General features: G+C 32.2%; 1 protein-coding gene across 1 annotated transcript; it reads right to left on the bottom strand.

Moving 5' to 3' along the window:
* Positions 1-4,472: 4,472 nt before the first annotated feature.
* On the bottom strand, positions 4,473-7,716 carry LOC126703041 (uncharacterized). The gene is made up of 3 exons (XM_050401942.1): positions 6,687-7,716; positions 5,262-5,312; positions 4,473-4,857 (listed from the first exon to the last, which is right to left on the bottom strand). Exons 1-3 carry the CDS (start codon positions 7,513-7,515, stop codon positions 4,811-4,813), a joined length of 927 nt encoding a protein of 308 aa, XP_050257899.1. The 5' UTR covers positions 7,516-7,716; the 3' UTR covers positions 4,473-4,810.
* Positions 7,717-16,583: the final 8,867 nt, after the last annotated feature.

Below are 16,583 nucleotides of genomic sequence, written 5' to 3'. Positions count from 1 at the left end.
GAATTCATGCACTGATGCACATCATCATATTAAAAAAAAAAAAAAAAAAATCAGCGTCCAGTGAAACTGTGAAACCCCAAAGAAAAAAAAACGGAAAAAAAAAATGGTAGGCAAGCCACATTTATTACACTAGGTTGAGGTTGCCAAAAAAAAAAATAGTAATAAAAAAAAGAGAATGTGGGCAATTTTGTCCAACATTCACTACCATTTTCTCTTCAATTTGGAGAGATAGTGTTTTGGAGAGGGAGGAGAGAAAACTGGTGGGTCCCACCAAAATCTCTCCTCTTTTCTACCCTCAACCAAACAACCAAAAATATCATTTTCTCTCCACTTTTCTCTCCTTCATTTTCCATCCTCCCTAAAATCACTCCAAACAAACATAGCCTTAGAGTCTGCCACTTAAATCATGTCAGTACTCAGTAGTACTAGCAAGAAGCTCCATATTCTAATTACAAAAAACAAACTAAAATTATTCAATTAAGAAAAAGTTTCTCTAGTATTTTTTTTTTGAATTTTATTAAATTACAATTTTAATCCCCTTTTTTAAAATCTTTTTAAGAATAAGGATTATCTATTTAGATTAGGGGTATTTTTGATATTTTATGAAGTCATAATTAAGTTTCTGAATCTTCTTAATATATAGCGATAAAACGACATTGTTTGGGTTTTAAAAAAAAAAAAAACAAAAATAGATACTAAAACGATGGTGTTTTGGACTAAACATTAAATTTAATATCAAGTTCAGCGTGACGTCGTTTTAACATCATATTTTAAAATTTATTAAAAAAAAAAACACAAAGGAACGACATCGTTATATTCTAGGTTAAATATTTGCTCTCTCAAATTATATCAGACACACGCTCTATCACTCTCTCACTCCTCGTCCTTTACCCCTCGTTGCTGCTTGCTACCACTGTTCACCAAGTGTCCCCTTCTCCTCTCTCCATTTTGTCACAAAAATTCTCTAAAGATGGTTTTGAATCTCAATACCTAGTGTTTAGGGCTATAGGTTACTATGCTTCTCCAATTCTCCTTGCTACCAAGTATGTGAATTTATTTGATGCTTAATGTCAAACAACTATGTTTTTCGTTTCTATGCTTTTTAGAAAGATTGTGAATTTTGGTTTAAGATATTTTTTTGTGGGTATTAGAGAAATATTAGGAATATGTCTGTTTCTTTTTCTTTTTTTTTTAAATGATTATTTGGGTTGAATGATTCGTGGGTTGTTCCTTGTGGTTTTGGGTTTTGTTTTTTTTTGAATATTTAGACTACTTTTTTTAACCGAAGTAATGGCACTGAACAGGTATATTGCACCGCATCTTGCGTAGACTAGTTCTCACCCCTCCATAGGTGAGTTGTGGTGCTAAATAGACCCCCAAAACTGGCTGCACGCACCGTGTACACGTTGAAATTAAGTTCTTATGTCTAAAATAGACAGAAATTTTTACATGATCTAATGCTAATCCTCTAAGTTTAGCTTAATTTAAACAAAATGTCATATATAGTTTCTCGATAAGTTGTTTCTCTCTCTCATGTAAATCCACTACTCATAGTCTATACATGTATAATTGTGACAAAAGTGATGAATCTTTATCTTATACTAAAATTTTTGGATTCATTGCAATTCTACAATACTTCTCTATTTATTAAGACCAGCATTTAAAATCTCTCACCATCTCTTTTCTCTCCTATTCTCATCAGCCAAAACAACAAGTCTTTCCCTTTCTTACTTTCTTGCTTAGGTGAGTCATCTCATTTTATTTCTTCACTTGTTATGTTGGGTTGACATATAACGTTAATGGTAGATTTGTATGGTTAATTGTTTTGAGATTTTTGTGTGTGTGTTTTTTTTTTCTCAATTTGATTAGATTCATACAGTGTGTTTGTTTGGAGGTGAAATAGAATGGATGAAAAACTTTTGAGAGAAAGCGGAAAGGAAAACTTTTTTGGAGTGTGTTTGGTTGGGTGGGGAGGAAAGAAAATAGATAATAGGACCCAAGTGTTTTCTCTCTGGGCCCACAAAAAAGTTTTCTTTCCAAAATGAAGAGAAAATTAAAGGAAGAAAATAGGTTCCTTAATGGACAAAAATGTGTGCAGTTGCACATAGGCAATTTGTCCTTTTTTTTTTTTTTTTTTGCTTTGCTTTGCTTTCCAGGGCAGTGGCACATTGCCTTTTTTTTTTTTTTTTTTTTTCTTTTCCTTTCCTAGATGTTGCCTTTTTTTTTTTTTTTTTTTTTTGGGGATTTCCTATGCTGTGGCCCTGTGGGTGTGATAGTTGTTTTTTTCTTCTTCTTCCTTTTTTTTTTTTTTTTTTGGTTTAACTAGACATGATTTTTTTTTTAATAAATTGGGTGATTGCTTTTTTTTTGGTTGTTTGTCACTTTTTTGTTTTAAATGGCCATCATTTTTTAACAAGAGTATATGAGTAAATTTATACAAACTCACTTTTTCCATCTCTCACCATCTCTTTTCTCTCTTGTTCTCATCAACCAAAATAGCAAGTCTTTCTCTCTCTTACTTTCTTGCTTAGGTGAGTCATCTCATTTTATTTCTTCGCTTGTTATGTTGGGTTGACATATAACGTAAATGGTAGATGTAGATCTGTATGGTTAATGGTTTTGAGATTTTTGTGTTTTTGTGTGTGTGTGTGTGCTTTTTTTTTTTTTTCTTTTTTTTTTTTTTCTCAATTTGATTAGATTCATACGATGTGTTTGTTTGGAGGTGAAATAGAGTGAATGAAAAACTTTTGAGGCAAAATAGGAATGAAAACTTTTTTGGAGTGTGTTTAGTTGAGTGGGGAGGAAGGAAAATAGATAGTATGACCCAAGTGTTTTTTCTCCGGGCCCACCAAAAAGTTTTCTCCCCAAAATGAAGAGAAAACTGAAGGAAGAAAATAGGCTGCTTAATGGACAAAAATGCCCATGTGCAACTCGTCCTTTTTTTTTTTCTTTTTTTTTTTCCCTAGATGTTGCCTTCTTTATATATATATATATATATATATATTTTTTTTTTTGATTTCCTATGCTGTGGGTGTGATAGTTGTTTTATTTTTTTCTTCTTCCTTTTATTTTTTTTTATTTTTTTTTTGGTTTAACTAGACATGATTTTTTTTTGGGACATGCTTTTTTTTTTTTTTGGAACATGATTTTTATTTTTTAATAAATTGGGTGATTGCTTTTTTTTATTTTTTATTTTTTGGTTGTTTGTCACTTTTTTGTTTCAATTAGCCATACTTTTTTAACAAGGGTATATGAGTAAATTTATACAAACTTACTTTTTCAATTCCTCCACTTTTTTACTCCCAACCAAACAAAAATGAGAGAAATTAAAATTTTTTCTATCCTCTCACCATTTTCTATCCTCCCACTTTTTTACCCCACCAACCAAACGAACCCTTAAGTTATGTGGCCAAGAAATAAGATAAATTCCAGGCGAAGAAAGAAAATGAGTTCATATGTGCCGATTTACACAGAAGCTGATCACATGGTGGAATTAGGGGATTAGGATAAAAAGGTAAAAGAATAGGAATGTTTGTATGTTATAACTTAACTTAATGTTGATTTTGATTAAAAAAAAAAAAAACCCAAATAAATACTTCATTTCTAAAAATATTCTAAAATTACTTCATATTATGTTTTAGATGCTTGCTGGACTTTTGTTAGATGCCTGTTGGTTGTAGTAGTTGCTACGTTTGAAAGCAAAAGCAAAATCGTCAGAGGTAGCAAGCTGTTACAATCATCTCCACAACAACTTATCCATATGAAGGATCAAAAGGCCAATGCAAATTATGGAGGAGGATAAGATTTTCTTTTAATTAAAATAGATGAAAGGAATATTATAAGTTTGTTTGGGTGTGTAGTGTAAGATTTGACGAATTTCAAGTAATTGTAAGGGTGGTGTTGAGAAAACTTTAAATACCACTTTCATAAAATTTTAAAAACTTATCAAAAAAGTTAGTATTTTTTTTTTCCATAAAAAAGTTTTCTAAACCAATAGTAACATTTCGCTTATTTTAATAGTACTGCAGAAATACATATGACACCTTATCATTTCAGGTAATAAATCTTATTAATTAAATTTATTATGAAATTCACCGTTCATTTAGGTCTTTTGTACAATTTTGTTAAGAAATTGCATTTTAAAATATTTTTTCCTCTTATGAAATAATGTATAAAATTAATACAAATATTTTACAGATTTTTATGTAAGATTTTTTTTTTCAATTATTTTTTCATAGTTAATTGAACACTTAATGAAAATTTTTTAATGGAATTGGACGAAACACTTGGATTTAATAAATTTAAAACTTAGAGGACTTATATGAACGAAATTAAATTTAGAGAATTAAAATAAATTTCAGACAAACTTAAAATGTGCCATTTGCATTTTAGTATTTTATTTTTATCAAGGGTGTCACTCTCTTCAGCGCCATTGTTTTGGGTATGGAAAGCCTGTACATTTGACCTTGATATGCAATGAATAGAATTTCCCTTTATATAAAATTTATATTTACAAAGTCTTTTTTTTTTTTGTGGAGAATCCAATATCTTGATTATGTACTTGCACTCTTTCTCTGAAATACATGGACTTCTTTCACCCAAAAAAAAAAATAAACATGAACTTCAAAATAATGTCAAAAATCTCAGATCATGAACTCAGGCTCTCAGCATACATCAACTCTCTCTCTTTCTCTCATGTCCCCCCCCCCCCCCCTTCCCACCCCTTTTTCAAAAAAAAAAAAAAAAAAAAAAAAAACAAGAAAATTACATGAGATACAGATAAATAGATGGTAATGTTGGGTGGACCTCTTCAAATTTGATTGCCTGTCATCCATACTAGCATACCCATAGAAAATCCTACAAATAAATATATCAAATTTAGATTGGTAAAATTAAAACTATAAAAGAAAAAGAGAAAACAAATAATTATTTTAATATGTAAAGTTTGAAATATTACAAAATTTACAGCAATTTAGGAAAAAAAAAAGTTTATCTATATGGTACGTGATGACATACGTATGTGATATTCATGAGAAATGGAGAGAATGGTTAGAAGGGATTAATCTTAAATATTTCAATTGAAAATAATAAGAAATGTTTACTCTTGGTATCAAGATTATTATATAGTCACTTGACTCACTTGCATCAATAATAGTACTATTTTGACAATTAAAATCAGCTAAATTAACTGTTTTATTTTTATTTATTTATTTTATAAAAAGGAAAATGTAACATATGAAAAGATGTATCTAAAAAGCTACCTGTTAATGCGTCCACCATAGACCAAGTTCTTCCACTTGATGAAGACTTGACTGCACATTAATGCAAAGATCACTTATTGTTATACAATACTTCAGTATAACCAAGTAATTCAGTAGGAATATCCACTATATATATACTATATAGTATGCAACGAGAAGATAAAAGACTAATATTTTATTAATCTAATCATCCAATTGTTAGACAAAATTCAATTTGATATTCTGATCCCTTAATTATTAGTATTTCTGTCAATTCAATCTCGTAATTTTTAAAATCAAGTCAACGAGATCATCGGATCTCAACTATTTAAATTTTAACAGAATTAATAATCTAATCATCCAATTATTAGACAAAATTTCAAATTGATATTTTGATCCCTTAATTATTACTAGTATTTTTGTCAATTCAATCTCTTAATTTTTTTCTCTCTAAAAAAAAAATTCTCTTAATTTTTAAAATCAAGTCAACGTGATTATCGGATCTCAACTATTTAAAATTTAATAGAATTAATAATTGAAATTGACTTTATTTTAAAATATTTATATTTTCCATAACTTTTAACCACAATCTGTAAAGTCGAATCAACTTGATTTTGAAAATTTTAAGTGCTAAATTCTCATAATTAATAGTTAAGGGACTAAATTTTGACAATTAATAGTAAAGGAACTAAATCAATAAAATTAACCCTAAGATAACTGATCATGATTAAAACACTTATATGATTGATAATGATTATGAGTGGTTTTGCCTTCAGTGACTTTGAGTGTGCGTTTAGATTCGGCTTATTTTGCTAAAAACAATAAAAAAAATAATTTTTTTTACTGTTTAGCACTGTTCTTTAGCCTAAATACACTGTTCATGGTCAATGAACAGTGCATAACACGCTGGTTTAAAAAAAAAAAAAAAAAAAAAGCCAAAAATGTGACTTTACTCCAGATGCAGACGCAAACATCTCTATCCAAACGGAGCTTGAGTATCTGACATTGGCTAGACAAACCACATGTACAAATAAACATATACATGGCGCATTCACCTTGCATCCAACACAAAAACATTAACCTAAGCAAAGCTTGATTATAATTATTCTATTGAGATTCAAGAATACATTTGGATTGTAGGATTTGGGCATGTAAATTTGGATTTGAGTTATTAAAATTCAAATATCTTGTTTGAATGGTTTTAAAAAACGTTAAGGATTTAAATTTGACAAATCCACCATTTTAAAATTCTTGGATTTGAAATGATATTTAAAATTAATGGATTTGAAATCATGACTTTTTAAATCTATTGATTTAAAATCTAAATTCAGATTCAAAAATTCGAGTTTCAAAACACAATTAGTGTTTGTAATGGACAACATGTGCAGTTTGATGTTGAAAGATGTTGGTGTTGAAAGAAAATCAAAGCCTTAAAAATTGCCTAACCTGAATCACAATTTGATGTGGAATTGAAGCTCCCACACATGCACATTTGCCTAATCCCATCAGAACCATACCCACAAGTACCACCAGTGGCCTCACACGCATGGCAAAAATCATCATTCTCTTGGACTGAATACTTCACACGTATCCCATAAGACCATCCATTAGGCCCATTCATTTTCAATGGTGCTAAACTATAAGCACTACTATACCCTTCACACTCAAGCTTAGTGAGATTAATGGACTTGATTGCCTCAAATGCCAAAGCACAACACTCAGGTGGGCCAGACCCATAAGAACCTGAGCCCACTTTTCTATGGCCCACTAAGTCCCATGCTGGACAATCATAGTACTCTTCACATCCCATGCCTGAAACGTTTCTACATGGCAAGTGCTTACCTGGGAAACCTTGGAACAGTGGTGATCTAGCTGAGCAACCTATTAGCATGAACACATTGTCTGCAGTTGGATTCATGTATGGTTCACGCCACGGCTCGACCGCGAAGCCGTTGCCTCTGCCTCCTAGCACAATGTTGTCACATGTTGACAAGTGAGGGTCATGAAGTGTGAGAGCTTGATAGGCATAGTCTATTTCTAAGACCCGGTAAGAGCCAGAGCTAATGTGGAACATTAGGACATCATTCATGCAAAACAATAGGTCTCTGAAGCCTGGATGGCCACAGCCATATTGGAGTGCAAATGGGTAATCTATGGTTATGTTTCCACAATAAGATCTACATGTGTTAACATGGATAGCTGAACTAATTACTATTGGGATTATTAGCGCTTGAATCAAGAGGTAGAGGGTGATGGTGAAAATGTGTATAGTCATTGCTTTGAGTGAAGATTGGGAAGAAGAAGTGAGAGGAAAAACCAAAAATGAAAAAAAGTTGTGTATGGGGAAGAGGAAGATTGTTAAGTGTAGTGATCTAGTGGGGATGCAAATGATAGTTTTCTTGGATAGTTGAGGTCCTTGAGAAAATGTGTAAGGGTATGAATTGTGGGGGTACTTTATTCACATGTAGTGTTGAGGAATCTGGTTGAATTGTCTATGGGTTTTCCTTTTCCTTTTTGAGCAGAATTATTTGTTTTTAAAAAAGTTCATTCGGCTGCCTTTTGAAGCTTTGTTAGCTTTAGTTTGCTTTTTGGCACTGTGATATACAATATTGGGTTGCTTTATTTCAAGCGCCATGCTTCTCTATGACTAAAATAGTGTGAGTGATCCAAAATTTCAATTATGTAAAGAAATTATGAAATGATGAAGGCACAGTTAGATTTATAATGATTTTGTCTTTGGGGGCTCCATGACTGAGTATGTAAGTAAGGCACATTAGCACATAGACATCTTTTTGTCTTGTCAGATGAATGGTATACAGGAAGTTAATTTATGAATGGATCACTCTCTCTTTATCAAAATTTGGTGACAGTTCAATCGTGAACGTAGTATTGGATGATAATTGGTGAGTGTAAATTTGTAACGGTCGTCCATAAGATAGATGGACAAAGTCATAAATGCCATTAAATGTAGGTGACAACTAAGAAGTAACATAAGGATCCTTACCAATGATTAACCGCTGAAGACAGTAAAAATCAAATACTTACGACAAACGTCAAATGTTCATTGCAAGAATAAATATGAGGGCTATAAAGCTAACACGATAGGGAAGGAAAATGTACACAATTTGATACCCACAACTACTAGCCATTTTTAACTCTCTTATTGATTTTAGCAAGTGAATCTCTTTACCTTTTTCCAACTTGATAATTGGAGGGTCTTTAGCCAACACCATACCAGTGTTCTTCCTTTTTATCCATTCATAGTCTTTCTTTGCAGATTGAGTAGCAGAGCAACCTGTCATCGTCCAATTGATGAATTTTTGCTTCATCAATAATGTTTCAAATTAAAAATTGCAGCCTACCTTGCTACACTTTTTTTTTTATTGCCTCTTTCATTTAATCTTCAAACAAAATAAATTGCTATGACAATTTAATGTGGACAAAAATCTGCAGGCCCTTCATTTCTTTTCCCCTTTTTTCCTTCAATTTTCTGGAATAAAGGAGATTAGTTATGGAATCTTTTTTAAAGAAAATTTTACACTTACACAACTATATAGGCAGAAGGCTGCAGGTTTTGCATTGAACATTATCAGCTTTTCTCTTTTCCCAGAAGGCTGCAACTTGCAATTTTTGCATCCATCTCAAACTAAAATAAAGTTAACAAGATTAAAGAATGAAGCATTTTCCAATTGGAGCCATAAGGTTAAAGATGATGAAGCTATTCCCTATTCTTCTTTGAAAATTATCCAATAGATCATTCATCTTTTTTGCAAAATTGGCATTCTTTATTAAGCATTCTTAAGCCTGCATATATTCTATTATGCATTTATGCTCATAAGAACACACAATCAAACAAATCCAATTTAATGGATTCTTATATTTTTCTATGGAGCCTATCAAGCCGAATCAAGTCACAGACCACTCAAACTTTTCAATTTGAAAAATCAACAAATTGTGAAATGAGATTGGGTTTAGCCTTTGTGAATGATCTCGAATGCGCCTTTAAGCTTATATTAACTTGACTCAAACTTAGAGCATTTTGCTTAAACACACTCTGATAAATACTATTATTATCCCAGCCTTTGCTCATAGGAAGGAACATTCTCAAGTCCTGGATTTAAAAATTCTACTGAGTATTCATAATCATAGTCTTGCTTGCCATCTCAAAGTGTTGAAAATGCATTCTACCTTGTTATTTTGATCTTCAGCTAGAATACAATACAATTCTTTAGAGCGCATATACGTATCACCAATTTTCACTTCCATTATTTGGTCATAAAGAAACCCGGTTTTAGAAAATGGTTTATAAAAATTTCACACCAAGCTAGAATTGAAACCTTTAATTTTTTTTTTTTTTTTCATAAAGCTTAGGTTCAAAATAAACATAATTAATATATGGTCAGTGCCACACGGCCAATCCTTGGCACTTAAGTCCAAATTTAAATTTGAAGTCATATATAGAATGCTCAAACTCAGTTTAGTTTTTCATATGATTCTCAAAATAAAAGTTTAATTCTTCATATTAAACCTTGAATTTCCTCTTCTTCTTCTTCTTCTTCTTCTTCTTTTTTTACTGAATACGTCTTCTTCATGTTGTCAAACCGTTACAAATCTCAAAAATAAGATTGGCTTAGCTTAGCTATTCAGTTTGAGGGAGCCTTATAAACTTGGTTCATATTCAACATATTACGTGAGAAATTAGTTCTGGACATGGATTTTTTTGTTTGGGGGGTCTAAAATAAAGGGACTTTTAAAAATTAAAAAAGAAAAAAAAATGGACCTTGATTGTAGATTATATCTTTCGAAAATCGTAATCATACCATCACAATATAAATCACATGAAATTAAAAAATAAAATAAAAAATTACTGGAACCAAATACCATGTAACGTTAATAGAATAATTATTATAAAAATTAATAAGAAAGAGAGCACAAGAAAGTCCAAATACATTTTAATATCAATAGCTAATGTGAATTACTCCTGCAATCCATAGCTTATTTCATTTTGCTTCTACACAAATTACATGGTACTTCCTGCCACATTCAAGAAAACACAATATTCAGTAGATGAAAGAAACAACATTAAACCAAATTTAAAGCAAAGAACTAACATTTTTACTAGAAGAATTCAAAATTATTTTTAATAACTAACAATAAAAACATGATTGGTTACCCTGTTGCTTAGGAGAGATCCAAGTTAGAAAAAGCTTTCTTGATACTCTAACATAAACAAAGACCTTCTTTTAGGATTTTGATCAGCTTTGATACAAAACTCCTTATAACCAAAAATGTTTCGAATAAGTTGAGCATTCATCATGAAGATGAACATTTTCAAAAAAGAAGGGTACTCCATGATTTTCACTTTCTAGTTTAATTCCTTTTCTAGAACTCACTAGGTGCAATGTTTAAAATAGGTGCTGCACATAAATTTATATAGGCCTGAAGGTATGTTTTCATATGCTTCGCAACATCTAAGTTGTAAAATATTATTCATTAAGACATGATATGCTCAAAAATTCCAGCCCAACAACTATAACTATCTCGTTCTTTGTTCCTATTAATTCTCTATATTTGCAAAGATATTGTAATATCACCTTCCTAAATTAGCTAAAACTCACAACTTTGAATGGATTATTTTTCAATTGCACACCAATTTTTCCTTCTTAAGCTTACGCAAGAGACAAGTAATTATGCTTATAAGGTAAGAAAGAAAATTGGAGTGATGTTCAATACTCGTGCATGTATTCATTAAAAAGGCGTGAGGTTCATTGGAGTGCATGTATCCAAAGAAAAAAAAATCCAAATTAATTAGAATTTGAAATATACGTATACAATTTATTACCATCATGTTAAGATAACAATTGATTTATATTTTATGTAGGTGGGATTTAATCACCCATAGATTATTCAAACAAATTTATCGGTTAAAATAACTTGAATCCATTTACGTACTTTTTTTTTTTGATAAACTCATTTACATACTTAATTAGACCTTAACCAATTAAGAGCTTTGTAATTCAACTAGTATCACTTAGGCTTTGTAGTGATGGCGTAGTGATGAAATCTAACTAGAATGCAAGGCCAGAAACCTTGTGTATATAATTAAATCCTTCTATTTCCAACTATAAGTGAAATTTGATGCTTTGTTGCAAGAGCCACCTCCACAATTTTTTTCCCCCTCTCTTGGACGGGTGAGGAGGCATTCATTCAGGAGTAATTGATGGTACCTAAAAAAATCCAAAACTACCAGCACCATCAAATCATGGAATTTTCTTTACTCTTTGCTAAACTATATCAAGGGTTTAATATACAATCTTAAGGCTTATCATCCAAAATGTAAAATTAAAATTAAAAAGTTAATCTTTACAAATGTTTAATGTTTATCCCCTCCAAGTAAGTTGGACAGATCTCAGTACAACACAATTGTTTGAGATAATTAGGGTGTGATTCCATCAAAAAAAAAAAAAAAACTTTAATTAGTATGTGTAATCTTGATATTGTAGATTATGCACTGTTGTTATTTGATCTTGTTCTCTTTGCAAGAAATCTATTCCACTACCAAAGTCCAATGACTACTGACCACACAATTTTATCAAACTGTTGGGACCCTTTCAACTTTCCCAAATAAACCATACTGAACTACAAAATTATTTTGATGCTATCAACAAACACCACAAAAAGTAATAAAAGTTACCAAGCTATTGCTACTCATATCGGCCATTATTACTGTAATGTTTTGCTATTTTCAAAAACTGGGGAAGAGGAGAAGGCATCTACATTCTAGGAACTGGAAGAGTAAATGTAATAGGCTAAATAGTGGGGAAAAATAAAAGTTCAGTTAATTCAATAGCTTGCCAAATCTAACATGGTAATGTTGCAGCAAGTCAGGTGTTCACAGATTACATCCTAATCAACCAAAACATTTTGATCTGGATAATGCAGAGCAACCATACATATAGGTAGACCCATATATTATTTTGTGTATCCAGTACTCTACAAGAATTTCAGTTAGACAAACATAAAATAGAAAAAGAGTAGCACATAAATAAAAACAAAAATAAATACCACTAGACTTGTCTATATCCCTTGCTAATATTAGAGCTATAGCATCTGATAAGTATGGCATGGCATAATTTGCAATACACAAGTTGTCATCAACTCCAACACCCACTTCTCATACTCTACCCCAAGTCACTAGTACTAGTAAAAATCTTTCATGGACAAAAGGAAGCCATCCATTACCTCTAATACCAAACAAATATTAATTTCCCTTTTCTCTCAAAAAGAAAGTCTAATACAAGGGTGAGTAATTCATTCATATACATCAGTGGTCTTCTCCTCAGTAGAAACATTAAGGTTGCCATTGATGTAATGGAATACTTAATGTTTCCACTGAAGAGAAGACCTGTGGTATGAAAAGGAAGATCACTAGCGCTAGTGATGGTCAAGGACGCATGGAGATACAAGGCCAAAGATAATTGTCAAGAGCAGTGTAATTCAACTGATTGTCACCTTTAACAACAACATAAATTTATACTAAACTTAGTTTTTATTCAGCTGAGACATTAGAATTCCTAAGGCTAAAGACTAGGTAACAACTACTGAACTCGGCTTCAAAAAAAAAAAAAAAAAACAACTACTGAACTCAACTCAAATACTTGCAAAGAAGTGCTACATCAGCTCCTGGGATTCTTTCAATATCCCAAACTACCGTATATGGTTGATCTTTTCTATTGTATTCTGCTTGGGCCTAGTGGTGGCGCCACATTATGGCTAGGGTGGTCCCAGGACCATCCTGCTTGGAATTTTTTTTTTTTTTTTTATATATAATAATTTAAAATTTTATATTTATTTACCTTTAAAAGAAATTTGGAACCACCCTAAATTTTTTTGTATGCCAATAAAATTAAATTTTAGTCTATAATTTGAGAAATTTAACAATATATTGGGGTTTTTCAAGCAAAAAGGAAAAACTCAAAAAAAAAAAAAAAATTGAACTAAAATTTGGAACAAAAAATTTATAATAAAACTACTAAAAGCTAGGTAGTGGCTTGATTCCTTGACTAAGCATATTGCCTAATACAACACAATTTTCAACCTTTTATTATTATTTTTCCTCACTAGACATATATTACTTCTCATTTTTTATTTTTTTCTCTTGTTTATTCTTAACCACACATGTCTTCTGTCTGCTCTATTTCTACACTTCGGGTCTGTTTGGATACCGCTTATTTTACTGAAAGTGAAAACTTATTACTGAAAGTACCGTAGATAAAGGTAAAAGTTAGTTGAAATAGTATAGTGAGACCCATGAATAGTACCAAAAAGTGCAGTAGAGCCCATAAATAATAGCAAAAATAAGCTCAATAGTAAAATAATTTTAATTTTTCATTTCAATCCAAATGCATGCTTCATGTGTGTTTGGATAAATTATTTTTAGTCAGCTTATTTTACTATTTAGCATATTTTTCTACTATTTAGCATATTTTTCTACTATTTATGGGCCCTACTGCACTTTTTAATACTATTCATGGACCCCACTGTACTATTTCAACTAACTTTTACTTTTATCTACAGTATTTTCAGTAAAAAAATTTCAGTTTTAGCAAAATAAGCAGTTCCCAGACACTTTTACATCTACGCTTTAAATTTTATTACATCTTCATTTACACTTTTATATCTACGTTTTACCTTCCTCATTATTCGTAACTTCTGTGTCTTTTACTAGTACCAGTGCGGCAGTGTCTCTTCTCAAGTTTTGAGTTTCAAATTTCTTAATACGATTTTTTTTTAGCTGTACAAGTACCTTTGTTCATTAATTTTCTTTTCATTTTATTTTTCCTTTTAAGGTTTTTCAGTGTACAGAATGCAAATTTGATTTGGTTTTAAGAATATATATATATATATATTTTTTTTTTTTTTTTAAGCACAAACTTCATGCCGGCCAAATCTTGAATTTCGGCCGGTATTTACCAAAATGTCCCGAAACACCTGAAATAGACAGGAATGACCTGAAATTTTTTCAAAGTGGAATAGAGTGGGTTATTGTTCCAGTTTATTTATCGGCACAGTATTTTCCGGCCGTTTCGGCCGGAACAAAACAGAATTAATAACATTGAATCAAACCTAATTACCTAAAGGCTAAAAGAAAATAACATTCTGTAATTTATACTTCTTAAAGAACACCCTGGACAAAATTCATGGAGCCGCCACTACTTGGGCCTAACCATTTGTGAAACGTTCTTACTTCATAGTTTCTGAAATTTACATTTGTATGGCACTATGATACCTAGGCCCAGGTGGGCCTTGGATCCTAACTCAACAATGTGGCCCATGGCATCAACCTGTTTCTACCTAAGGCCCCAGCCCGAGCCCACAAAAGCCACAATCCCAAGCCTCATATTGCCCAAAGGCCTAAGGAGTAGATAATCTCAATTAGCACGCACCCTGTTCCGCCGCCTGGGCTTTGCTCGGTGAACCACATCCTGAGCAAGAAGAAAGGCGCTCGGAGACATCAACTCTTGTATGCCCGGCAATGCCTTGGGGAATATCATTGCTGAGCATATCTACTGAAGTGGGAACCATTTCCAAAGCCACTCTCACCACACCCCACTCCCACCTAAACACTCACTTAGAATTAACGACATTGGACCTCCTATTGCACTAACCATGGAAGTAATCATGGTCTCTCCACTAATTTTGGGCTATAAATATGAGAAGTTAAAGGAGAGAAGGGGGGGTGGTCCAAAGAGGGAGAGAAAAATTCGTTGAGTCTCTATGCCGAGAACAACCCAAAGTAGAAAACTCAAACTCACAATACAAATAGATTGTGAGCCTGAGTGAGGCCCAACCCAATAGCCTCGCTTTTGGTGTGCACAACATTAATTTAGTTTGTCATCCTTAATTTTTATGAAGTTTATTCAAAACATTACACATTCTAACTTTCTATTTATTTCTAGATAATTTTTATTTGAAGTGTCAAACTTTATTTTTAACCATTAATAAAGAATCTAACATGCATGTTATACGAATTTCATGTAAACTTTAGGGAAAAAATAATATATTCTCCAAATTATCAAGCACGTGAGTTCCACATTACGTGTTTATGTTAAATGACTATATTTTAATTTTATTGAGTTATGATTTATATTAACTAGTGGGTACCATACCCCCCAAAAAAAGGGGTACAGTAGAATTACCCACATTTTGAGATATTAAAAATTTGTTTAGTAGGTTTACTGCATATTTGTAGCATTTTTAAGGTAAGATTAACTTTTTTTTTTTTTTTAAAATCATGAAACTAAAAATAAATGCAAAAGAGTAGCGAGACCATGAAAATCAACTAATTTGTGTTGTGTTCACATATTTCATACCATGAAATGAAAGTATGCCAAACTCTCTGGCCGTCTTCCACTCATCAATAGTGACCCCTCAGATTGTGGTGTGAGGCTAGTATAGCAGAGATAGTGATTGTAGACGACTAAATTTCTCATTTGAAATAAGTCAAACAAGTGAAATAGTTTCACAAATGCGAATTTGTATTGATAATTGTGTGGTACAATTCTCTGAAATTACAAAAGAGTGATCCTCTGATTCGATCTCCTTGCAAAACTTATTGATTAGATTTGTGGTAACGTGGTTTTGACTTGAACACAAAATACCCTTCAATTTGGTTGAGGGATGAATCGAAGACTATCGAAACGGAATTACAATGAATCTCTGGCTATGAGCTTGTTTAGAAATTCTTTGTTCTTCGCGTTCTTCGTGTTCTTCGTGCGTTCTTCGTCTTCGAAGGTTTGTGGTGGAAGTTCTTCGGAGCTTTAGAGGCTTGAATCTGTTGAGCTTCAATGATTTGTGATTTGTTGATGTTTTCAGACACTTTTGGCTTGATTCCCGTGAACTTTAGGATCTATGCAGATGATCTGGATGATTCTGCTTCGAATGTTCTTCGATTTTGGGGTTGAAGTTCTTGAAGTTCTTGAAGGCTTTGGGGCTTGATCTTCGCAGAGCTTTTTTTTCACTTCTGAATTCTGGTCCCCCTAAATGTCTCAGGAAGGCTTCTATTTATAGGAGTTTTGGGGTGGGTGAGTGATACGTGGCAGAACTTGATTGGTGACACATGTCACAGCTTGATTGGTCCGCTTGTGTCATCGCTTACACGTGCGAGGCTGCTTGAGTCATCGCTTACACGTGCGCTGATGCGTGATTGGTTCTTGCATGACACTTGGCAAATTTCTGTTGGCTTCTGAATAGTGATAGCAAAACCTAGCAGCAATACATGGTGCTCTGTAATTGGCTGTATTTTGTGGACTTGGTAATGTGACGTGTCAGCTTGCGATAGGT

Source organism: Quercus robur, chromosome 10, assembly GCF_932294415.1.
Source record: "Quercus robur chromosome 10, dhQueRobu3.1, whole genome shotgun sequence".
Taxonomy (NCBI): domain Eukaryota; kingdom Viridiplantae; phylum Streptophyta; class Magnoliopsida; order Fagales; family Fagaceae; genus Quercus; species Quercus robur.
This window is presented reverse-complemented; position numbering and strand designations above follow the sequence as displayed.